The following is a 24,489-nucleotide window of genomic DNA, read 5'->3' as shown; positions in this document are numbered from 1 at the left end:
ATGAGCATCGTCCAAAGAATAGACAACGCTCATTGAGCTTCACTAGACAAAGGAGCGTCGTCCATCCATTCTTTGGACGACGCTTGTATTCCAGAATGGATGGCAAAACGTCGTCCAAACTGGACAATGGTCATCCTTCTTAGACGATGATCGTCATCCAAAGGTGGTCAACCTCTGGACGAAATCTTCTTCGTCGTCACCGAAAAAAGTGACTGCATTTCAGAGGAAAAAAGTGAATTTTTTAAAACTTAATTCATGGGATAAATGTTAGTTTTTCAAATTAAAGAGGGGAAAATGAGATAAAATTTTAATTATTTAATATTATTGATGAAATGATGAACTTACCCCTTAATCTAACAGAAAATATGTGGGTGAGTGCAAACAGATTAAACTTTGAATAGGTATTTAGGTTTTTCATTAGACATGAGTATGCGTTTGAGATAGGGCTAAAAAATGGGTGGAAAAAAGTCCTTTTCCCCTTTGTTTGAATAATACTTTATGTACAAATGAACAAACAAACGTATAATCATTTAATCACATGATAAAGTGTTAATAATTAACACTTATTAACAAGATTTTCTATCGCTAACTAAATATCTCATGATTGAAACTAATTAGATAAATATTTAAAAAACTATTATATAATTATGTTTGTTAGTATATAACTTTTTTTGTTACGTATACGAGGAATTCTATATATATAAAATTTGGAATACAAATTTTAAAAACTAATATAAAATCAAAAATTCAAATTGATAGTCAAAATCGCAATCTGATTAGATTTAAACAAATCGTATCTCAAAATATGCAAGTTGGTGATCGATATCACAATCAAACTACAAGCCTTCCACCATAATTGCAACTGAGGTGTAAGGCTACACTTCTTTAGGCATGAATCTAGTGAAATTACATATTTCTAAATATGATTAAATCAGAAATCACACTTAATAAGGTGTGATCTTGTCTAATCACACCTATTTGGTGTTATCCTAATAAGATTGCATATTCTAAATGTGATTTCATGATCTATACTGACAACGTTTTTGTCTTTATGGGTTTTAAGTGGGTGATTGTAGTTTGGGAATACGGTGGGTGGGAATAATATTTTCCAAACCTTGGGATGAAACAAGAAATTCACTCTTTTCTATAGTACAAACTCAATAATTCGCATTTAAATTCAAATTTTCGAAGGCTCATCCTCTAATCCTAGCCCAAACGTCTCCTTCATTGATCCCAAAGCCTCTCCCGAAACCCTAGTTTCTCACAGACTCTGACAGCAAGAGATCGACGACAGAGATGACTCTAGGTTTATGAAGCTAAACGACGCCGTTCTTCGTACAGTAAAAGCTTGCTTAAACGGTGTCATTCCGGATTTTGGTTGCAATAAGAAAATTAAAGGGCTCCGGTAATCGCTAATCGCCTTTTAAAATGAATGTTTTTGGCTGGCGATGATGATAAAAAGGCCGGACTTACGGCTGCTACTAATTGTTTGGTAGTAGAATGACGAATGCTTCTATAAGGTGTACGTGCGGAGCCAGTTTACGTTTTTATGAGTTTATGAATTTTTTTTTAATTCTAAAAAATAAATTATCTCGGGGTTAGTTGCCTGGTTGTTTTAGGTCTCCTGTCTTCAAAGTAAATTTTAGCAGTTGAAAAATGACTTCAACTTGGTACCTTGATAAGAAAATCAAAAATTTGGTTCGCAATGAGATGTTATTGTCGACATTTTTTTATCCACTCCTGAAAATACGTGAAATCCGATTGTGATTTGACTTATATTGCATAAGTTCGTTGCATCTAATCCCGGGCTGGATTTGAGCTGGGCTGGCTCGAGTGCTAAATGAGCTCTTCTTAGACGAGCTTGAGCCTAGGGGATGGTGTATTGTCAAGCTCAAGGTCAAACCTGGGGTGTTTGGCTTGCAAGTGTGGTGGAGCTTGAGTCGAAACGGCCAAAACAATGATGTTTTAATCAAGACACATCTTGTTTTAGCTCTGAACTAATCTTTCAGTTTCAATATTTTGGTGAATAGTTAATTATTTGTGAAAGAAAATGATACATTAATCCTCATTCTTAATAGATTTTTTACTGGTGTGCTTACAAATTAAGTTCGACTTCATCTGTGAACTCTTTTAAAAGCTATTTTCTTGGCTACAAATGTAAGTTAGAATGGTTGTTGATTTATAATTAATTTGCATACTCGGTATTAAAATTTGAATATTTTCTAATCGCTTGTTTTATGTTGTTAACTATGAACCTTATGATAGAAGTGTATGAGCTTCCATTATATTTGGAGCCCCTTCCTTTATCAAAAAAGTATATTGTGTCCATTTCCCACTTTAGGAAGTATCTTGAGATTGATCATAGACAGAGACATTGAAAAGAATCCTTCACTTGTGCATTTACCAGATGAGAAGTGTCTCATATTCGAGTGACACAGGTTATTGTTTTTAGACTCTTTGTTTCACTAATGTACTTATTATCGAAATTTATAAGTTTGATATATTAATTATTGTTTTATGTTTAGTATCATGCTTATATACCTCAGGTCATCTGGTAAGCAAATGTCATTGAAATATCCCCTGTTTGCCATACTGGTGCTTTTCTTGGACTCAAGGAGTTACAGGTTTTAGATTTTTGGTTTATTGGTGATTACATTTCCTCTCTATTTAAACTTGGTTGTTTGTCGTCTGATACAGTCTCCTGAACACTAATCTCTATCCCCAAAACCTCTATTATTATGATGATGTTTAACTATGTCTTTCTTTGTCTTATCAGAGGTTGACTGTAACAAACATGTGCCATTTGTTTCATTGATGTATGTTGTGACGCATTCAGGGGTGTCCTATTTTGTATAAATGTCTTTTTAACCCTCTTAATGGTTGTAAACTTACTTTTTATCTTTCCACTTACCTCCATGATGTAAAAGGTGTTTTCTTTCTATTTGTTATTTTGAAATTTGCTATTGAGACAGGTTCTTTGACAACCAAAATTGAAGACAAACATGATTTTTCTGTATACTAATCATTGTCTTTCTTAAACTATCTCCTTGGTGCTCTTGCTGTCGATTTATCATCCTCTGACTATCTCTATATTCTTATAATTTTCTCAATATTGGTTTCAAAGTTGGCTCACATTTTAGCTCACTTAACTCACCTTGCTTGTTCACCGCCAGGAAACCACCTTCTAAATAGTTTGCCTGTCATGGAAACATTTGATGCATGTTAATGCTACTCTACAAGTCAAAGCTATAAAATCTTTTGCAGAAAAAAGGTTTATGCATGGTAGTTTACCACCTCACATCTGGATTTTTCCATTTCCCACTTCTTTTATATGTAAGGTAGTCAAATGTTTGGGAAGTTCAAGGATGAGAAGTTTGGTTCCTTGGGAAAGTTGGCAGCAGCACAGGGAGCCCCTTAAAAACAGGCAGTGGGAAATGACCAACAATAGTGCACAGAAGTCATTTTCTGATCAGTGAAAAACAAATAGTGTAGAAGGTATAAAGAAAGAGGTGCGAAGACAAGATGATCAGGAGCCTCCATGCTTAGAAGAGTCTTGACTGAGTCCTAAATATGCCAAAGATCCAAACTGCTCTTTGAAAAGACCCATGAACCATTCTTAATGATATCTGATACCTTGGTATGGTTGTAACTTTCTGTATAAAGAAATTACAAGGGGCAAGTTTTTTTTTAGGTCTTATTTTGTAAATGTTTACCTTCTGTACCTCTTTTATCTGTTGCATAATTTTCACTGGACCATGATGGATCCATATCAAGAAGTGAAAAAAAAAAAATTCATATCTAGAAACAATTTACTTCAATTTCCTGATGTAATGGGAATTATGAAATAATTGTAGATTTTATTTATCAACAAATGGTCACATGATTTTATTCCTTCCTTTATTTGATACTCACACAGAATGTCAATAATTCTTATGCTTTGATAATAAGTATAAACACAAGTATCAATAGTAATGTGTCAGTATATAATTTGATGATTAGTATATGTAATATTAGTCTTGTAATATTATGATCTAAACACCTGACTAACTGTTGAGATATTATATGCAAACAAATAATCTTCTATAGTTTTATTTATTTAATTATTTTTGTTTTATTATACCTATAGATAGAAGATACTTATACATGATCTACATTCACCCCTTAGATGTGGGATGTCTATACATGATTTGTTTAAGACTGTTATATTCACCTTTTAATCAACTTCGTAGTTATAGTGAGTCACACCCTCACATAAAAGAATACGTTGAGTGATTTCGATACTATTTATAATAATTTAGATCCAATAACCCAATCTACTTATGGCGTTCCTTAAACTAGAAAAAAAAAATATCTGAGTAAATATTTAGCATACAATCATTCTAAAAGGCCAAAAAATTGCTTTTAGTACAAAGAACAACAAATCACAAGACTCTCTATATCTTTCACAACACAAGTTTCTCCACAACAAAATCTATGGTCAATACAGTATCTTTCAAATTTTGCCTGGCAAGAGAATACTTCTTATTCCTTCTTTCTTCTCTATGGTCCAAATACAACAACGTATGAAGCTCTTTCTACCTGAAGAAGGAAACCTCTTTCTGTACATGTGAAAGTATCCATGGTTGGGAAGACCCAATACCTTACAGTTTTGAAATACAAACTCTGCCGACGATTAATGAATTGCTGGAGCTGCATGCTCATGGAGCTGGTTTGGCAATGCCACCTCACCAGCCGGCTGAACAGCGTTCCTACGTTGCCGATCACGAAGGTACAAGACAGTGAGAAGGCAGAGGAAGAGAGTTAATATTGTTGCATTACCTTCTTCCAAAATGACATTATCGACCCATGCCTCTACTTTTGGATAGACTTCTGGCAATGAATCGATCATGTGAACCTATTTAAGACACGGCATATTATTAAAGAGTTTCTTCTTTCAAGTGAACTCAATAAATTTCAAATTGCGTAGCTTTACATTCAAATCATAAACAAGATTTTGATTTTATCTGATATTTACTCAGGGAAGCCAAGGAAAAACCTCAGTAAATCCACTCAGGTATCTAATAATTGTAAGATCAAACTTTTTTCCATTTCCGCAATATAAAAAGACAAAAGAACTACTGAACTTCTAGAGATAAATATATGCAATTTATGAGTTGAACTTCACATGGTTTTCCTGTTCATTCAGTAAAAGAGTTGGTCCAGATCAATCAATGGTCAGATCGGTAGTCAAACCGGAAAACTATTTAGATTGATATTAAAAATAATATTAATAACAATTATGAGGTGCTGAATTCAAATCCTAACAAGTGTAAAACATATAAACAAACTTGGTGTGACCTGGCCGGTAATGGGGTTTGATCAGGCTAAAACATCAGTTAAACCGTGAACTGATGGGTTTGGGTCAATCTGACCACGGTTCAACCCAATTCAAAGTCCAAAACGAGTTTAAAGCATTTCTGGGCAGGATTGGCTCAAGGTTCCCGCTCAAACATATCAAACCTGCCAGTCCGGTTTTTAAAAACATGAAACAACATACTACTAGTGCCCCTGGCCCAGAGCCTATCTTATCAAGCAAATTAAACAGAGCATTATGTGAGAGTGTGCTTTAGTCTTAATTTTTTCATTATTTCAAAAAAAGCATGCATATAGAAATACAGAGAATCACCATGAAACTGTCGGCATAGTTCTTTCGTATCCACAAACTTGTGAGGGCAAGTGTAACAGGTAATTTTGCAGCAGGATCAATCTCTTGGGCCTGATCATAGTACCGTTTGGCAAGATGAAGATCAAGTGGAAGTCCTAGCCCATGTTCATGCATATATCCAAGATTAAACATGGCCTGTGCATTGGCTTGGGATCTAGCATGCATGTAAGCCTCTGCTGCACGCTCATAATCCCTTTCAGTTCCCTATAAAGCGGAGACAAGCAAAAAATAGTGTTATGGAATCACCAGATAAGACGAGAATACAGAACTCTGAATCTAGAGCATGCCATTTATATTTAGAAACTTACCCGGCCATAGTAATATGCATCCCCAATCAGCAAAGCAGCATGTTCATTACCCAGTTCAGAAGCTTGCCACCACAAAGTATGAGCACAATGATGCCTTTCTGCATCAGTACATAAGCCAGTTTCTCCCATGCACATGCTTCGTTCACCATATTTGTCAAGGATCCATGCAGCATTACTTTGTGCTATCTCATAGCCTAGCTCAGCCATTCTTGCATACAAGAAGTATGCCTTACCCACATCACCCTTCAAGTATGATTCAAGTGCCCATCTAGACAAAGAACTCCATGGTCCTCGTTCCGCAACTAGTTTGTACAATGCAGTAGCCTGTTAAAAAGTGAAGCACAGATGTGTTGATATACTGACGCACATGTAAACTAAGTCAGTGACTCAAGCGACTATGAAAAGCTATTTGGGCAGGCCATCAACCCTAGTATTTTAAAGCAAGAAAATTATCAAACAGTATTTGGTACAGGTTAAAAAAAAAAAAGGAAAAACAAGAAATAAGGCATGTAGACAAATTTCACCTGGAAACAACTCAAAATAAAAATTTAAGTGCATAATAGCACTACATTTACCATTTGGAGATTCTTCTTGAGGCCCACACCTGTGTGAAACATTTTTGCCAACTGGTAAAATGCCTTCTGGTGAGCCCCATTGGCAGCCACTAAAAAATTTTTACATGCTGCCCTTACATCTCTCTTTACTCCGATCCCTTTAAGATGCATTACTCCAAGGTTATAATGCCCACCCGCCTCATCATTCTCCGCTGCCTTCTCAAAGTACTCTTTTGCCTGTAGTACAAAGAATTAGTTTTCAATCAAAAATCTTCAAAAACTCATTAAAGAATTTTAAAGAACTTGATCAATATCGATGACAGCACAAACAAACAACTAGCATTCAAACAAGATGTTAAAAAATCTTTGCCAATGCTAGTAGTAGCATTAGATTTCTTTTGCTTGGTTCCTTTTAAATTCCATTTAATGCACAATCAGCCCAAGGAATATTATCTTGGATACTAAAGAAATGCACTAGAAAACTCAAAATGTACACCTAGAATTAACAAATTTACCAAGAAAACACTACAGAGGCAAATGAACTTACTTTGGTGTAGTTCTTTTCCACTCCATAGCCTTTGACATACAAATACCCCATTCCATTATAAGCCGAATAAAGCTGCTGTCTAGAAGCAAGTGTGAGCCATTCAAGTGCCTTGGTGTAGTTCCTTTCAACACCAGCTCCTCTTGCATATATCTCTCCAAGAAATTCCATGGACAGGGGCTCACCCCTATCTGCAGCCTTTGAAAACCATGCCAATGCCTTGGCATGATCACGCCGCAATCCTCTCAGCCCGAAGAAGTAAAACAAACCAATTCTGTACATTGCCCCAACGTTCCCTTTCTGTGCCTGATACTCGAGGATCTGGAAGGCCTCATCGTCCTCCCCTCGCAACTTCCTTAAAGCCCCCTTATTCTCTTCAGCTCCACTATGAATCCTAACCGGCTCAATCACAGGTGAATCTTTAGAAATCAAAAAACTATTCACTGCTATCTCAGCTAATTCAGCATATAATTTAACAGCATTCTCATGCATCTGCAACATAAAGATCATTCACATATCAATTCAAAATCTTTCTAATTTCAGTTCTAGACTTTGAACAAGTTTAAAAACATAAATTTTTGAATGGCGCAAAGAATTCAACTCACATCTTGGCGCAAAAACGTGTACGCCAAAGCCATCTTGGATTGAATGTTCCCACCTTGAACGGCAAAATGATGATACATAAAAGCCTTGGCCTTGTTCCGCTCTCTCATCATCCCCATACCGTACAAAAACGCCAGCACCGACCGAGCGTGTGGCTCACCTTCGTTAGCCGCGGCTTCAATCTCGTCCGCAGCCTCCTGCATCAGCCGCACTTCGCCGTTACTGAAGGCGGACATCATCTTGGCGACGGTGGCATAGTAGCTCCGATTCAGCGCGTCAGGGTCCATCGAAGGCTCGAATATGGGGCTCCACGAACCCGGATCCAGGTTCTCCTCGGGATCCGTCTCCGAGTCGCCGAAGTTGTCCCAGTCGGTCGAGTCGTCATCCAGAGGAGACGGCGGCGTGTCGTTGATGTCGTCCTGTGAAAGGACGAGAATGAACGGACGGGCGTAGAGGGAACGCGCGTTGAGTGAGAAGATCAGTAGACAAAATATTAGTTTTTCAAAGAAGATTTGAGGCATTTTTTGGATGCTGAAAGAGGTAGAAGCGTCGGAAGAGGAAGAGGAAGAGTATTCAGGGACAAACTCGGGGAATTTTTTAGGGAAGAAAAAGTTTCAGTTAGGGGTATATTTGGTATTTTATGTAAAGCACAGTGTTTATCTGTGTACTTACGTTTTGCCACGTCGTCAACTATCTTGTCTAAAATTTTTTTACGCGCCCAAGGTTTGTTTAGATCTTAAACAACCCTTCTGAAGCCAACCCAAAGAGGTGAGCAACAACACTAGAGGAAACAATAAATCATTTAAAAAATAATAATTGTTAAAGTAGAAAAGCTCTGATAAAACATTATTGGTTAAAGTTGAACATTATTTTGAGCTCTAATCAACTCAATCTCAATCTATTTTTAATATCAAATAATACAATTGATTAGAGATAACTCAAATCGAATTCTCTTTTAATAAAACTATTCATCCCACTGATGAGATTATTCATCAATTCTATATAAATATTTATTTAATTAATAATATTATTTTAATTAATATTATTTTAATCAATATATAATAAATTGAGATCGTTTTGACTATTTTTAATATATTTACAATACAAAATTAAGTTTAATTCTCTTCAAACTAAGCCAAGTTTACGATGATTTGAGGGAAAGTTGTCAAATTTGAAGAAAACCACAACATTCCTATATAAGTTTGTGTACTTCTAGGTTGTGATATGTATAATAATATTTGAATTAGAGCTAGGCATGATATGGTAGGATAATATAACTATTTACTTTTTTTTTAATCATTTCAAAATTATATAATTGTATATTATCACTTTAATTTATATAAATTAATTAATTAAATTTATATGGGTATAATACAATAAATTATAAAAAATATGTTTGGAAAAAAAGATCATAAAATTTGGATACGGAACGTGCATATACTAATTTAATACAATATATAATCAATAATACATTTTTAAAATATAACAATAACAATAATAATTTTAACACTTTTTATAAAATTTTTTTATTAACAATCCAAATGTAAAGTATTTAATTGATTATTAACCATAATATAACATAATATATAATTAAGATTTAATAATCATAAAAAATTATCATGAAAGGTTAGAGATTTAGATGACAAAAAATTAGGTTTTTTTGTTTTATATGATTATGACATTATGGTAATTAATTAAAAATGCAATGAGTATTTTTATATTTTAAAAATTCATAAAAAATGATAAAAATACACGGTTAATAGGGAAACAAATCAAATATACGTTTAATATATTTTAGGTACAAAAATTTGAAACAATGTATTTAAAATACGAATTGAATAAGAACATAAATAATTCGCATTTCTACTATCTAGGCCTATCACATCTTTTACGTATAAAAAAACTCGAATCAAAATACTTGATAATACAACGGGAGATTGTGGTTGTGGCCAAACTTTGCCCCCAAGAAAAGAAAAGAAAACATGCAAATTCAAGTTTTGCTTGCATCCCAAGCATACATATCCAATAATTCAAGTATCCCTTATTAAATGGCATAAATACTATTATATGGTCAATTGAATGGTCTAAATAGAACATAAAATACCCAAATAAATTTAAACTATATATAATAAGGTGCAAAGGTTGCTTTTGCATCAAGTAAATTTTAGCTATAAATATAGAAAATTTTGGATTCCAAATTTTTGTAATTTCTCTTGTAAAAACAAATTAAAAATGGTGAGTTTGAAACTTCAGAAAAGGTTGGCTGCAAGTGTCCTCAAGTGTGGCAAAGGGAGAGTGTGGCTTGATCCTAATGAAGCCAATCACATCTCTTTATCCATTTCTAGTAAGTCTTATTTGTTTTATATTTACATCATGAATTTTGTGTTACGAATATAATAGTTGAAATTAGGGTTAGATTTGATATGAGTAGCTCGAGTTAGATTATCAATTTAGATTGAATAAGTCGATTTCAAACAGATTCAAGTATTATAATTTAAGTGAGTTTAAATCGAATTCAAAGTAATTGAGTTCAAACTTTAACTTATTGATTTTGAACTAATATCAATTTATTCTTTTAGATTCAAATTAATCTCAATTTTATTTAGACTCAACTCAAATTGAATCTAACTTTAATTGGAATAGTAAAAAATAATATCTTTCTTGCCGAACAATGGTCAAAACAATTTGATGTTTCTAAAGTTCAATGAATAATTGATAAAAATTTACGAAAAGAAATAAACATAATCATTTATAAGTTTTAGGTTATATGATAAAGGACAAAAAGGTAAATTGAAAATATTATGTGAGTTCTTAGGGTTGATTTAAATCAAGTCGACTCAACTTGGTTCGGTATTTGACTTGATTCAAGTTGAAGCTTTAATTTTACTGTTTGATTCTCTTACACTAGTGATACTATTTATCTTATCAGTAATGTTATTCATTTCACTAACGATACTTTTAATCAGTTCGAATGAGTTTGAACGAATTATTATGATATGAATAAAGTTTGAGTTAGCCCATGTTCATTTTATAAACTTTAAGAGGTAGCTTAATGGGAAATTGCAAATGCAGGAATGGGCATAAGAAAGCTGGTAAAGGATGGATTGATAGTGAAAAAGCCAAGCACAATCCACTCAAGATCAAGAACAAGGCAAGCCCATGAAGCAATGAGAGAAGGGAGGCATTTAGGGATTGGAAAGAGGAAGGGAACAAGAGAAGCAAGGCTTCCATCAAAGGTTATGTGGGTGAGGAGATTGAGAGTACTTAGGAAATTGCTTTTCAAGTATAGGGAGCTTCATAAGATTGATAAGCACTTGCACCACGAGCTCTACTTGAAGGTCAAGGGAAATGCTTTTAAAAACTAAAGGGTGCTTTTGGAGACTATTCATAAGTTAAGGGGTGAAAAAGCAAAAGAAAAATATCTTTTTCATCAGTTTGTAGCCAAGAAAACACAATAAATATGGTTTGTAAAATGTCTTCTATTGTTAAATATGTATTAGTGCTTGCTTTCCAGTGAAAATTATTTTTATAATTTTTTTTTCTAATCCTCTTTATATTATGTTGCATTGTGGTGAACCGGATTCACTTACCTAAAAGGTCAGTGGTGAAAGCGAAAGGATTAAATTGTGAGAATTTATATTTTCAAAACTAAACTAAACGATAATCTGATGAGAGGGTGATTTAGTTAGTAGATCATTAAAATTATATTTAATATAATTTTATATAGTTTTTCATTAAATATATAATTTAAATTACTTTAACACAAAATTAAGCTCGATTCACATCACATTGCACACACTATAATGATTAAAGTATATATATATATATATATATATATATATATATATATATATATATATATATTATGAAAGTAATATTGAAAAATATTATATAAAGTGAAAGAAGGTAGGGCTGGACTCGAGCCAAGCCAGCTCGAGCTCGAGCTCGGCTCGGCTCGATTTGAGCCGAGTCAGCTCAAGCTCAGCTCGACTCGGCTAGATCGAGCTCGAGCTGGTTCGATAGATTTTTTTTAAAATTTTTTTTATACAAAACGATATCGTTTTAATCCATATATATATACAAAACGATGTCGTTTTGATATGAAAAATGAGCTGAGCTGAAAACGAGCCGAACCCGAGCTGAGCCGAGTCCGGCTCGAGTCGAGCTCGAGCCGAGCCTGAGCTGGCTGCGAGCCGAGCTCAACTCGGCTCGAATCCAGCCCTAAAAGAAGGCAAAAATAATTCCATAGTTGAAATGGGTATTTGATCAAATAATGTTTCAGATGAAACCATAATATTTTGACTTTATCATGACATGATTTTATCCTACAAAAGTTAGTATTTATTAGAAATCCAAATAAATGCTTACAGTGAAAAGAAAAATTAAAAAAATAAAATAAAATACAGACGTTACTGTAGAAATCGAATTTACCTCAAATTCAAAAATTTTACTCAACCTAATAATGAGTTACTGTAGACAAAGATGATGAGCCATTGAAGACAATGAATGTATCAATTATTTATTATATCAAATTGGTTTAATTTCAACTAAAATTGGGGTAATTGTAATCAAGTTAATTCAATTCAAATTCACTTTTAACAAATATTAGAAGTAGATTTGAGTTAAGCTACCCAAACTCTAATTAAATGAGTTTAAAATAACTCTTTTTAAATAAGTTTGAGTTTAGTTCAAACTTAAGGGATATTCAATTTATCAACCTCATGAGTTTGGAAAAGTTTGATTGAAAAAAATTAAAATAATATATATATTTTTTTATCAATAGATATAAAAAACAACACCATTTTTATAATTTATAATATCAAATCGAATTTCCCTCAAATTTAATCGAATTTAAGTTAGGTTTAAGAGGAGCTTATCAAACTTGGGTTTGCACTTGAATTCAACTATTTTTAGTTGAGTTCAACTTAATTAAATTTAAACTCAACTTAATTCAAATTTATTTTTGAATCATATTACATGTATTATCCAAGAATATAAATAAATTTTATGTTTGTGTATACATCACTTAAAAAATAATAAAATTATATATATAAATAATAATATATTATTACGTAATTTAATTTTTTTTATTTTTTATTTTTAATTATATAATAATATATTTTTATTTATGTATAAAAATTACGCATCTCTTAAAAAAAGAAAAAACAAAAGAGGGTGCTTTTCGACGGTTGAAACGCAAACAACAATCATGGCAAACACACCTTAAAATTCCTGCTGTTTCACCGTAAAGCCAAAACCTGTTAATCTCTCCCTTCCCGTTTACTCCCAGAAAAAATAATTTAAAGAAATGCTAGATCCGGCCGCCGATTTACTTCCTCCCACTTCTTCCCCCACCATCTCCTCCGTCTCCTCCTCCGATCTCGACACCGAGGTCTTCACTTTCTTAATTTTCAAAATATTTTCGTTTACTGAATTTTTTAAAATATTTTTTAACTTTGTTTTTGTTTTCTCAGTCTACAGGTTCATTTTTTCACGACAGAAGCACGACGTTAGGCACATTGATGGGAGTAAGTTTTCCGGCGGTTACATTTCGAGCGCCATCGCAGCACCGTGCTATGCACATGAATGCCGCTGCCGCCCCGGCTGTGGCTGTAAGGAAGAAGAAGCGGGCGTCGACGAGTTTGTCTGCTTCCGCGGTGGCTCGGAGGCGGTGGTGGAGGCTTTGCGGAGACTGCGACGCAAAGCCGGCGTCCCTCGGTGAGTTTCTGGAGGTGGAGAGGAGGTTCGGTGACACAGCGTTTTATAGCGCGGCGGCGGAATTGGAGAGTGTGGTGGCGACGGAGAGCAGCGAAGGGCATAATGGTACCAATGGGAGAGTTCTATTCGCGGATGGCAGGGTTTTACCTCCGGCGGCTAATGATAATGGTGATGAAAGTCCATCAATGGCCGAGATTCTTTGCAGATTTCCTGTTTCAATTACCGGTATTTGTAGATAATGATTATCGTTTGTTTTTTTATTATTTTCATGACCATTTTGTGTATTTTAAAAAATTTCCACTAAAATTTCATGACCATTGTGTGCATTTTAAAATATTTTCATTAAAATTTTGTGACCATGGTTCTTTTTTTTTTTTTTTTTCTCATTATATATATAAATATATATATTATCAGATAATTAAGATACTTTAAATTAAAGATAAATTAATATTTAATTATATGATGATATGTATAAGCATATACCGATTTATATATTTAAAATAAATATATATAATATCGTTTTCTTAATCTAATTTTATTGAGTCAAAGAATTAAAGTTTCATTATAATTATTTAATTTTATTTTTAATTTAAAATTAATCAATAATATGACGATGTATTAGTTGTTAATATTTATTAATACACATTTCATTTTACATAAAGTATTATTGGTAAAAAAACACGAAACAAACAAAAAGGCACTGATAGGTAGATTCAAACCTAATCAAATCAAATTTAGAATTGATTCAAATTCGGTTTAAATTTATAATACTTATTTCAAATTTACGTTAATTTAATCTAGTGTATAATATCATTAGAATAGTATTGTTATAATAAACAATGTTCAATAAATTTTGTTATAAAAAAAAGATAATCGAGCTAAATCTGAATTAAACTATTAAATAAATATTTTAACTTGGGTTTACCGTGTCGATTTTAAAAAATAAATTTAAATCAAATCAGTTGGGCTCCAATCCGCTTTGAGGCATCAGCATTATTAGAATTCATTGTTGCTCAACAAATATGGTTGTGGTGAGGCCTAAAATGGAGGCTTTTATTACAATACAAAAGTGGGTTTCGATTAGATTCTTTAACTAAACGGAGAAAAGATTAGACTCTCTAACTAGCGGAGAAAAAATTAGCTTTGAAATTGATCCAGCAACAAACAATGTATCTCTTTAAAGCTAAATCTAAATCCTTTGCTTAAATAAGCATATTGTTTGAAATTGACATCTTTCATCAAAAATTACATTAATCAGTTTTTTTTTTTTTTCAATCGCTTAATATTAAATTTATCTATTTCCATTAAAAATAATTTTACTTTGAATTAAGGCCAAACGACTATTTCCCACCCAAGGTTTAGCGTTTTCTCAAAAGTCCCCCCTTTAACTATGGAAACACCAAACACCCACCCATGGCCGGTTAGATTTAACCAAACCCTAACGGTGGTAGGGGTAAAATCGTCATTTTGGCTATAATATTAAAAATAAACTAAAATAGAATCTAATTTTGCCCCCCTAAACTTTAAAAACTAAAATTTTCCCCCACCCTAAGTTTTAAAAAATCACAGTTTCACCCTAGAGTTTGGTTTTGAAATCTCCGACGACCTCTCCGGCTCCGTTGCCGACGGTCGCTCCCTCCGGAAGCAACCTCTCCTTCCGACGATCTCTTTCCTCCCATTTGGAGGTCCGATCGACGCCCGGAGACGCCGTGGGAGACGAAGACTTCGTCGGGAAGACGAAGTTCTTCGTCTTCCCAGACGAAGCCGACGCCGTCGTCTTCGTCTGGGAAGACGATCGTCTTCCCAGAAGAAGACCTCTGGGAAGACGACCGTCTTCCCAGACGAGGACGACGGCGTCGGCTTCGTCTGGGAAGATGAAGAACTTCGTCTTCCCGACGAAGTCTTCGTCTTCCACGGCGTCTCCGGGCGTCGATCGGACCTCCAAATGGGAGAAAAGAGATCACCGAAAGGAGAGGTTGCTTCCGGAGGGAGCGGCCGTCGGCAACGGAGCCGGAGAGGTCGCCGGAGATTTCAAAACCAAACCCTAGGGTGAAACTGCCATTTTTTAAAACTTAGGCGGGGGGAAAATTTCAGTTTTTAAAGTTTAGGGGGGCAAAAGGAGATAAAATTTTCAGCCGTTAGGGTTTGGTTAAATCTAACCGGCCATGGGTGGGTGTTTGGTGTTTCCATAGTTAAAGGGGAGACTTTTGAGAAAACGCTAAACCTTGGGTGGGAAATAGTCGTTTGGCCTTGAATTAACTTCGAATTAGTTTTGAATTTGAATATTCAGATTAACTCAAACTCAAAATTTTAAAAATATAAATATAAGATTTTTAAACTATTATAAGAATATTCATATTTTAATGAGTCAAACTGTAAGTTTGTAAATTCATTGAATTAATTAACATTAAATTTGAGTTCAGTTTAAGCGTCGATCTTGAATCAATTTTAGTTGAGTTGAACTCAATTTGAGATAAGTCGAATAGCAAGTTGCTTTTGTGTAGCTTGACTTGTTTACAACCATGGGGAGGGGGCTAAAAAGTATCACTTAATCTCGGAATTTATGCTGTATGAGGAAAAACTTCATTAGGGTTGTACGTGGGCAAGGGCCTAGATGGGGTGCATTTTAAATGAAACTTAATATGAGGGAGGTGCAGGGGTTAACACAAAAAAGTTGAAGCCCATTCAGGATTTTAACATATCACGTGCTAATAGCGTGCATAACTTCTAAATTTAGATTTTATTATCAAGAGAGCTTCGCTGCCAGCCAGCCACAGCTTCCTCATCCAGGTACCATTTTCCTTTTCTCTTTGCACAAGAAGTGCAGAGCAGGTGCAGCCATGGCCTCTCTTCAAAACTACCGCGTTTTAAGTAAAATTCCAGCTAATTCTTTTCTTGGTGTTTCACTTTCACCTCTTCCACTCTTGCTGCATATGAGAGGAGGTCAGTTTACTACTTTGATTGCTTTTACGTTTCAGCTGCAAGTGCAAATTTTTAAATCGACCCACTTCAAATTAGTTACTTATTTTGATAGAGTATTTGTAATATCCCAATATTTCGAATATAGAAAATTGTATTTTATATAATACTAAAAGTTGTTTTAGCATGAAAGTTGTAAAATTGTGAGAAAACTTATTTTTCTCTGGTTATCAAACTTTAAATATGTGTATCAATAATGAGAATTAATTTGTGTACTAACTATAATGTGTCATTGTCTCATTGGATATTTCTTTATCTTTATTTCAAATTCACTCATTCACATAGTTATATTATTGATCGATAATACACATAAATTAATACTCATCATTAGTACATATAGTTTTATTGCTATATTTTTAGGATGAGTAGTTCAACATGCATGAACAACTGATGCAAATTCTGTTATGTTTTATGTTTCTAGGTGATACTTTATCATCGACTTAAAATCATTCAATTACACGATGATATGTTAGCGTTTGTATCTATATTTGTATCGTTGTAGTGCATGAAGTTCCAAATATCTTTTCATACAAATTCTTGTATATTGCGTTTTCAAAGATGAAAAGTTATATACAAAATTTGTATTAAGGATCTTATTTTAGCTTAAGCTTGCTGATAGCATTGTTGTTACTTAAGTTTAGCCATACAAGTGAAAAAATAAAACTTTATGCATGAACAAATCTTACTAAATATAAACTGGCGTGACAAGATGTGATCAGGTGATATGATTGTTTACTTTTTTGCTCACTTTAAAAAATCACTCAGTTACATACTGATACATTAATTTGTATAAATAAATTAATAAAATTTGTTTGTACATATAGTAATACTCTAATAGAAATACTGCTCTTGCCCTGCTGATTTTTTTTTTCAGTTTTACACTGTGTTTGGTGTTATTTCTGCTGATGGTTTGAAATATTATTTGTGGCTTTCTTGCACCATGAATCCATTGAAAACTTATTATAATATTTTCTGTTTATGGTATGTAATGATTCTTATATGGATCTGTTCCAGAACCTTTTGTACACCTGCAAGAAACCTTGCCTGGTTAATTTTTTATTTTCAGATTGGCCCTATATGATGTTTGATATGAAAATGATCTTTATCTGATTTACTTCTTTTTGTTTCAATTTGATAGGAAGAGTTGTTGTTTCACAAAGTTTATACAGAAAAGAAAATTATGTTTTCCTGAGAAAACGATGCGGCAACATAACATCAAACAGAGAGAGATTTACTATCCCCAGAAGTAGCAGCAATTCATCAGATTCCAACAGCACAAAAGATGAATCTTCGAGTCAAAACAAGGTATGAATGAGCTAAACATAAATGAATGCAATCATATGTAATGTTTTGCTTCTTCCATTTCACAGTTTCAATCTTCGCTTAGATTAGAAAAAGAAAAATGCATTTAAAGAAAAACTTTAAATTTTTGCAATTTCATGTCTTTTATTGTTCTACTGCAGACGCCCTTTGGGTACACAAGGAAGGATGTTTTATTTATTGGACTTGGGATTACTGTCATTGGATACGGCTTAAAAAGTGGTTTAGAGGTAAGTACGACTATTTGATTTTGTGACATATTCAGAAAGGCGATGAGCATCTTTCATATAGCATTGGTTTCCCATTTGAGTATTCGCTTTATCTTAATGATTTGGTGTGCAGTTTTTTGGAGTTGATCCATTGCAAGCTGGGAATATTGTTGAGTTGGTAATAGTTTTGGGGCTTACACTTGGCTGGGTTTCAACATACATCTTTAGAGTTTCAAACAAGGAAATGACTTATGCTCAACAATTGCGGGACTACGAAAACAAAGTCATGGAGGTTTAGTTGATTTACACCCTCTTTGTAGCTTTAATATCAACGATATTTGGTGCTTCTTGCTTGCTAAAATTGTAACTGGAAGTTTGTCAAATATCTGCTTAATATTTAAATGTAGAAAGTTGTATAAGAATTGTTTTGACTAGTGGTGCAAATGGATTGAGTTGTTTATGAGTAGGGTTGGACCCATACCAAGTTGGTTCAGACTCAAAAGTCAACTTAACTTTGTTCGAATTTGTTTAAGTTGAGTTCAAGCTAAACTTGTTTAAATTTGTTTAACTTGTTTTTAAAAACAAGTCAAACTTGAGTTAGGAGGACTAATTTGTTTGTAGAAATGAGTCAAGCTTGAACTCGAGGGAATTCGATCTGGTTTGACTCACAACTGAACTGATGACTTAGAGCAATTCGAGCTTGAGTCTTGCTTGGATTCAAGTCATGTCAAACAATTGTTAAAATGACATCATTTTAACAATTATTGGGTAAAACAATATCATTTTGTTATTGAGCTATGAACTTGAGTTGAGTTTCAAACTTCAAACTTAGAGACTGAGTCAAATCAAGTCTAATTTTTCATTCTAGTGGAACTCAAACTGAGGAATGTTTGGGCTTAATTTAGTTTGTATCCAAACTTACTCATGAGTTGCTTTTTGCTTGGTTCAATTAATGTTGAATTGAACTTGAGCTTATTATTAACTAACTCAATTATTGTCAAGTTGAGTTTGAGTTTGTTGTCAATAAGCTCGGTGAGCTTGTGAGCTTATAAATCTAATAAAATATCACTAACTTATAAAAGTTTTAAATCTTTCAATAACATCCCTAAAATCTTATTTTTTGACTTTGAATATAAGACCTAATTGATAAATATATAACTTATATAGTTTAACTAAAATTTTTTTGCCAAACTCAAATTAGTTGTTTCTATCTTGGGCTTGAACTTTATGCAAATGTCATTGAACCTAGTTCTAGCCAAACAATTCTTGTTTTGCGTCTACTTGATTGCAACCCTAGTTTCCACCATGCTTCACTTCTTTTAACTTCATATAGAAACATCCCAACTCATCAAAAAAGCAAACTAGAAATTTTACGTTTTGAGCTACCTTGCATTGTAAATTTCCCAAGACTGATTTTGGCAAAAATTTATGGTTTGGGCAGAAGCGGTTGGAAGGCTTGACAGAAGCAGAGCTGGAAGCATTGCTTGAACAAGTTGAAGAAGAGAAGAGACGTCTAGCAAGTGGTGAGCAACTTAATTGAAGTTAATTTTGGGAGTTGAATGACAGATATTAGCCTCTTTTATGTATATATATTTTAGCTTCATTTATAGTTTTTATAATTACACTGGTCCAGTAGCTAGAATCCAACTTTTTTTCTTTTGATTTAAGCTCAAAGGAAAAAAAAAAATGAGTAAATTTGCAGATGAAATAAGCCAGTGTGTTTGATATAAACCTTGGATTAATCATACCTTAAAAACTAGTTATTAAGATTAGAGAGTTTAAACATGAGATTTAAGTCTCATAACTTACACTTGACATCTTAACAATGTTGCACTAAGTGGAAACCATACTGGGTTGGCTTGATAGATTTACAGACTTAGATTGTATTTTTTAGATAATGTTTTATTAAGCGTATTCTGTTCCATGGGTAATTAAAAATGATTTATACCATTTATCCTTCTATATTCTACATATTATGGGTACTAATAAATACAAATAAATTAATATAATCCCATAATTTTCAATTTAAAAAATACAATTAAATCATGATACATTTTAATTTATTTGCATATGATAATATCCACCGCTCAAGATTGCATTGTAGAAGTAGTTTGAATTGAACCAATTTAGTCTTGACTTGATATTCTATTCAAGTAAGTTAAATTTGAATTGAAGTACTTGAGTCTAATTAACTCCAATTCAACAAATGGCTAGTCCTTGATTAATTCATTGCATCGCATCCATTAATATTTCATCTTTCCCGGTTAAGTTTTCACACTTTCCGGATGACTTTTCCTTTTTTATGATGACTTTGATTCTTTTCTCCTTAGTCTCCTACAGCCTTTCTTCTCACACTTTTCGATAACTCATCCGACAACCTCATCGTCAGATTGGGTATGTTTTACAAAATACACTCATGGTTTGTGTTCCCAGAAAAATAAATCACGTATGAAATTCCGTGAATTTCCAAGATTATGTCTCTCTCAATCAGAAGCGACTTCATCACATCAACAAAAAATCCAAGAAATCATCATCATCAGGTAAATCAACAAAATGGAAATTAGAAAGAGTATCTAAACAAATATGCAGATACTACATTATAATTTAGGTGCCAATACATAAAGATCCATATCTAAACAAATTTGCAGCCTACTACATTACATACATACATCTAACTCTGTCAAATGGTTAATACTAGATATTTACTCAATCTTCATACACAAGACAGGATCCAGTTGAATCTGGTGCATTCACTCTCTTTCTCGTTAGCATTTCTACCGTTGGGCACTTCCTTTTCCGGCCTCCCCTAGGCCTTGACCTGAATTCCTCATCAGCTGCAACGAAATCGCCCTGATTCCAAAGCAATCAAGATGCTCAGCAACAAGTTTTTATCCTTCTATGATAAATAATTAAATTTAAAATAATTCCAACAAAATTGTGTAAAACTTACAGGGGTGTAAACATGGCACCCAGACTTTTCATGGTTGTCTCTCACATGCTTGTAGGCGAATCTCATGTCACAAAGGCTGCAAGCAAAACGTCTGATTTCATGGTGCACAGCTTTCACATGTTGATGTAAATTTGATTTCTGTCCAAACAGAATTTCCCCATGGGAGGAAAAATCAATAATTCCGGACTTGAAATGTATGCCACTCAGCTTTTAGTCAATACATGCTAAATCATATTTAATCAAAAGTCAGTAGCATCATACAGTGGAAAATGAGTGTTGACAACCCTTGAATGTGCATTTAATTCTTTCAGGCGAATTGCTCACTTCATGCGTGCGAATATGGCGCTTGATGTTCTTTCTTAACTGCCTGCTTCCACATATCTCACATGTAATATGTTGGTGGCAGGCCTGAATATGTGCCTCGAGACATTCTTTGTTTGTAAAGTATTTCATACATCCTGACTCAGAACAAAATGCCTCCACAGAATCCAACTTAACTGTGGTAACAAAGGTATATATCAAAGCTGTAAATTAATAACCTATTACCAGATTCTGAGAGAAGTATAACAAAACCATTCACGACAATATACATTAAGATGACAAAGAAAATCTTCCATGGAAAGAATTTGAAATTAATACCACTTACCATGTGAATCCTCGTGCTTTCGCAACTTTGATTCATATTTGAATATTTTTCCACAACCAGCTTCCTGGCAGATATACTGCTTCTGACCTTTAACATCAGATGATGAACAATCCTCATTGTGAAATTCTTTAACATGTCTCTTCATGTTACCTTGGATGGTGAACTCACGATTGCAATTTTCAATTGGACAAGTGAATAATTTCCCCTGGTGTTGAAGCAGGTGGCGAGTCAAGTGATCTTTTCTTCTATAGCTGGCATGACAATCATCCACTGAGCAAATAAATGGTCTCTGCAGTATCATCAAAGGTATTTTTAATGGCAACTTCACACTTAACAAAACTAGAGTTACTGATTGTTTCTTCTCAAAAAAAATAAATAAACTGAAAGTTGAAACACACAAATTCAAACCTCAAGTTAAGACAATGCGTGTTTGAGGCTTACTTAATGGAGCTTCTCAGGAGGTCTCCCAACCTGATACTAGTCCAACTAAGTTCGAATCCACAGCCTCACACATTTTGGAGTTCTTTGTGGGATCCAATGCTTCACGCTATACATTCAGAAGACAATAAATTCTGCAAAATCATTGACCATTAATTGATATGAAATATTTAGAATAACTCTCTCTCTCTGATATCATACTCAAAGATGCATCAATGATATTGGGTTCTATAAAACGGATTAATGGCCTTCAAATATAATATCATACGATGCTTTGACAACCATAGATAAATTCCAATAATTGGCTTGCTGAACAAATGTGACCAAAATGGACAATAATAATTAAATACCTCAAGTGAATGACTCTGCTTGTGTTGCTTTAGGTAAGCAGGTTTCTTGAAATTGGCACCACATTCTTCACAAGTATAGGATTTTACTCCATCCATTTTCTCATCCCCGTCAGAACTATCTTTATTCACCAATTCCTGCGAAAATAAAGAAAATAAATTAGGAGAAAAAAAAAGCAGAAAATCAATTTTGAATTACTTCAAGCAATTTCAAAATGTAAAGGGTGAATAAAATAATTCAACAGATTAATAATACAAGCAGACTAATTGAACCTGGTGGTGAGAGAGGATGTGAGATGTGATAAGAGACTTCTTTGATCTACAAATACCACAATAATCACAGTAATATCGCCTTATGTCTCTAAATATTGGCTTTTCCCTTTCTCCCTCACCTTCTTCCATTTATTTTTGTAATAATTAGACGAGGCAGCCAACAAAACTCTACAATATTATAGCCTTCCCTCTTACAAAAGCAAACCAACTTCTCCAAAAACCTGTACAAGGCACAATTAATATGAGATTTTAAAAAGGATGGTAACATATAATACTTTCATACAAAATAGTAGTACCTCAAGCCAAAACTCTACTCCCAAAACCCAAACTTCAGAAGGCCAAATCTTAAAATGGCTAAAACTCAAAATCCAGATCATGAAAACACATACCCTATAGCATCAATCATATATTAATATTCCTAAATCTATTCATTAGATATTTACAAAATTTTCAATAATTAACCCTGCATCAACATCACACTTATTACTTTTAAGAGTAAACTACTCAAACTACTAATTTGAATTATAGATAAAAACTAACACCTAATCACATGATAACTCGTCATTGTTAATACGGATGAATTATTATTGTTTGTGCACATAGTCTTAGTCTTTTCCATACAGTAAAATTATGTATTACAGTATTACTAATTTGTATATAAATAATTACGTGTGTGATTAAACAATTTTGAATTAGAGACAAAGTAAAACATAATCAGATGGTGCCATGTCATCATCACTACACAAATTATTACTAATTGTTAGTGCGAATAGTATTACTCTTTTCCATATCACTGACCTTATACAATATCTTAAAATTCAAATAATTCTATATATTATACAATAACGATGCTTCAAATAATTCACTGATTGCTTTTACTAAACAATAAATGACAAAAAATAAAAATAAAAACACAAAAAGCCAGACAAAACCCTAATTGAAACTTCGCTAAAGCAAAAGTAAACAAACGATAATCCAAATGAAACATAAAGCTATAAAATTAAATTCTAAGCACAAATCAAAGTCCGAGAAACCATTAAACAAATCAAAAGAAGCTTACTTTATATGCTTTGTAGGCAGCCGCGAGCTCGAAGAGAGGCGCTAGGTTTAGTAAGAAGAGAAGAACGGGTTGCGTAGCGTAATATTTATTGCCCCGGTGACTGGGGACCCAAGGTAAAAGGTGGGGGCTGCATTGTCATTTTATGCTTATTGGATTTGGCCCATGTCCAAAAGTTAATTAGAAAATACGAGAACCCTCCAAGTTTCGAAATTTGACAAATACGTGACAATTATTGATTCATTTTTACTGAATGGTCCATGATACTTTATTTTTTTGTTTGCTAAGTAATCCACGATACTTTTTGCATTATGAAATATACTCGATTTGGAGTAAATAACAAATAATATATCATTATATAATTATATGATATATTATTTTTAATTTAAATCATTTAATTATATGATATATTATTATGTATCTAATATGCATTCATAATTTTATTCTTCTCTTTATTTACAGGGTGCTCTTGCCTTTTTTATATGTTTTACTACTAATTTAGGAGGTACAGTAACAATAAACCCTGAAAGTTTTTCTATTGATGTATAATCTTGAACTTACATTTATGAGAAAGGCTAAATTCGATCCTACGCCAATTCGAATAAACCTTATTCAAGATCGATTTGAATTTAGAAGAGCTAACTCAAAATCAACGAACTGAAACTTAAATTCAACTCAAACAATTATACTTTATATTTGATTCTAACCAGTTTGAACTTGAATGTTCAAATCAACTCAAACTTGATTTGTTTTATGAAAATGAATCTAATTTTTAATTTGAATTTGACTTGTTCGATTGAAACTCGAATTCAAACACAAACAATTTATATTGAATCTAA

At 33.3% G+C, this 24,489-nt stretch overlaps 5 protein-coding genes, 1 long non-coding RNA gene and 1 other non-coding gene across 7 annotated transcripts; 5 read left to right on the top strand and 2 right to left on the bottom strand.

The window, feature by feature from the left end:
• The first annotated feature begins 1,104 nt into the window (after positions 1–1,104).
• LOC123203950 lies at positions 1,105–3,900 on the top strand. The gene is made up of 2 exons (XR_006499426.1): positions 1,105–1,520; positions 3,174–3,900. It is a non-coding gene; the product is annotated as an uncharacterized LOC123203950 (long non-coding RNA).
• On the top strand, positions 1,444–1,538 carry LOC123204981. The gene has a single exon (XR_006499667.1). It is a non-coding gene; the product is annotated as a small nucleolar RNA snoR113 (small nucleolar RNA).
• A 404-nt stretch (positions 3,901–4,304) lies between the features above and the next one.
• LOC123204569 (ERAD-associated E3 ubiquitin-protein ligase component HRD3A-like) lies at positions 4,305–8,303 on the bottom strand. The gene is made up of 6 exons (XM_044621300.1): positions 7,716–8,303; positions 7,114–7,602; positions 6,588–6,803; positions 6,013–6,336; positions 5,666–5,908; positions 4,305–4,894 (listed from the first exon to the last, which is right to left on the bottom strand). Exons 1-6 carry the CDS (start codon positions 8,232–8,234, stop codon positions 4,673–4,675), a joined length of 2,013 nt encoding a protein of 670 aa, XP_044477235.1. The 5' UTR covers positions 8,235–8,303; the 3' UTR covers positions 4,305–4,672.
• A 1,617-nt stretch (positions 8,304–9,920) lies between these two features.
• LOC123204221 (60S ribosomal protein L19-2-like) lies at positions 9,921–11,258 on the top strand. Its single transcript, XM_044620812.1, has 2 exons — positions 9,921–10,057; positions 10,786–11,258. Exons 1-2 carry the CDS (start codon positions 9,946–9,948, stop codon positions 11,076–11,078), a joined length of 405 nt encoding a protein of 134 aa, XP_044476747.1. The 5' UTR covers positions 9,921–9,945; the 3' UTR covers positions 11,079–11,258.
• Positions 11,259–12,890: 1,632 nt separating this feature from the next.
• Positions 12,891–13,773, top strand: LOC123204220 (uncharacterized protein At3g17950). The gene is made up of 2 exons (XM_044620810.1): positions 12,891–13,105; positions 13,188–13,773. The coding sequence occupies exons 1-2, from the start codon at positions 13,022–13,024 to the stop codon at positions 13,668–13,670; spliced, it is 567 nt and encodes a 188-aa protein (XP_044476745.1). The 5' UTR covers positions 12,891–13,021; the 3' UTR covers positions 13,671–13,773.
• Positions 13,774–16,181: 2,408 nt separating this feature from the next.
• LOC123204087 lies at positions 16,182–19,725 on the top strand. The gene is made up of 5 exons (XM_044620633.1): positions 16,182–16,374; positions 17,549–17,715; positions 17,874–17,960; positions 18,073–18,231; positions 19,381–19,725. The coding sequence occupies exons 1-5, from the start codon at positions 16,272–16,274 to the stop codon at positions 19,477–19,479; spliced, it is 615 nt and encodes a 204-aa protein (XP_044476568.1). The 5' UTR covers positions 16,182–16,271; the 3' UTR covers positions 19,480–19,725.
• Positions 19,726–20,513: 788 nt separating this feature from the next.
• On the bottom strand, positions 20,514–23,796 carry LOC123204566 (transcription factor IIIA-like). Its single transcript, XM_044621295.1, has 7 exons — positions 23,654–23,796; positions 22,594–22,814; positions 22,324–22,458; positions 21,536–21,824; positions 21,151–21,386; positions 20,890–21,027; positions 20,514–20,789 (listed from the first exon to the last, which is right to left on the bottom strand). The coding sequence occupies exons 2-7, from the start codon at positions 22,720–22,722 to the stop codon at positions 20,646–20,648; spliced, it is 1,071 nt and encodes a 356-aa protein (XP_044477230.1). The 5' UTR covers positions 22,723–22,814; positions 23,654–23,796; the 3' UTR covers positions 20,514–20,645.
• Between the last annotated feature and the right edge of the window lie 693 nt (positions 23,797–24,489).

Source organism: Mangifera indica, chromosome 20 (assembly GCF_011075055.1).
Source record: "Mangifera indica cultivar Alphonso chromosome 20, CATAS_Mindica_2.1, whole genome shotgun sequence".
NCBI lineage: Eukaryota > Viridiplantae > Streptophyta > Magnoliopsida > Sapindales > Anacardiaceae > Mangifera > Mangifera indica.
Note: the sequence above shows the minus strand (reverse complement) of the source record. Positions and strands in the feature narration are given on the sequence as shown.

Bases quoted from the DNA above. Each gene is read 5' to 3' on its own strand.
- LOC123204221 (XM_044620812.1), top strand. From the start codon at position 9,946: ATGGTGAGTTTGAAACTTCAGAAAAGGTTGGCTGCAAGTGTCCTCAAG. The intron at 10,058-10,785 runs GTAAGTCTTATT...TTGCAAATGCAG, and splicing joins CATCTCTTTATCCATTTCTA to GAATGGGCATAAGAAAGCTG.
- LOC123204220 (XM_044620810.1), top strand. From the start codon at position 13,022: ATGCTAGATCCGGCCGCCGATTTACTTCCTCCCACTTCTTCCCCCACC. The intron at 13,106-13,187 runs GTCTTCACTTTC...TTGTTTTCTCAG, and splicing joins CCTCCGATCTCGACACCGAG to TCTACAGGTTCATTTTTTCA.
- LOC123204566 (XM_044621295.1), bottom strand. From the start codon at position 22,722: ATGGAAGAAGGTGAGGGAGAAAGGGAAAAGCCAATATTTAGAGACATA. The intron at 21,825-22,323 runs GTATTTAATTAT...ATGATACTGCAG, and splicing joins AGCAGAGTCATTCACTTGAG to AGACCATTTATTTGCTCAGT. The intron at 20,790-20,889 runs GTAAGTTTTACA...CTTTGGAATCAG, and splicing joins GGTGCCATGTTTACACCCCT to GGCGATTTCGTTGCAGCTGA.
- LOC123204087 (XM_044620633.1), top strand. From the start codon at position 16,272: ATGGCCTCTCTTCAAAACTACCGCGTTTTAAGTAAAATTCCAGCTAAT. The intron at 17,716-17,873 runs GTATGAATGAGC...GTTCTACTGCAG, and splicing joins AATCTTCGAGTCAAAACAAG to ACGCCCTTTGGGTACACAAG. The intron at 18,232-19,380 runs GTTTAGTTGATT...TGGTTTGGGCAG, and splicing joins ACGAAAACAAAGTCATGGAG to AAGCGGTTGGAAGGCTTGAC.
- LOC123204569 (XM_044621300.1), bottom strand. From the start codon at position 8,234: ATGCCTCAAATCTTCTTTGAAAAACTAATATTTTGTCTACTGATCTTC. The intron at 7,603-7,715 runs GTGAGTTGAATT...TTTATGTTGCAG, and splicing joins ACACGTTTTTGCGCCAAGAT to ATGCATGAGAATGCTGTTAA. The intron at 4,895-5,665 runs GTGATTCTCTGT...TGTCTTAAATAG, and splicing joins ACTATGCCGACAGTTTCATG to GTTCACATGATCGATTCATT.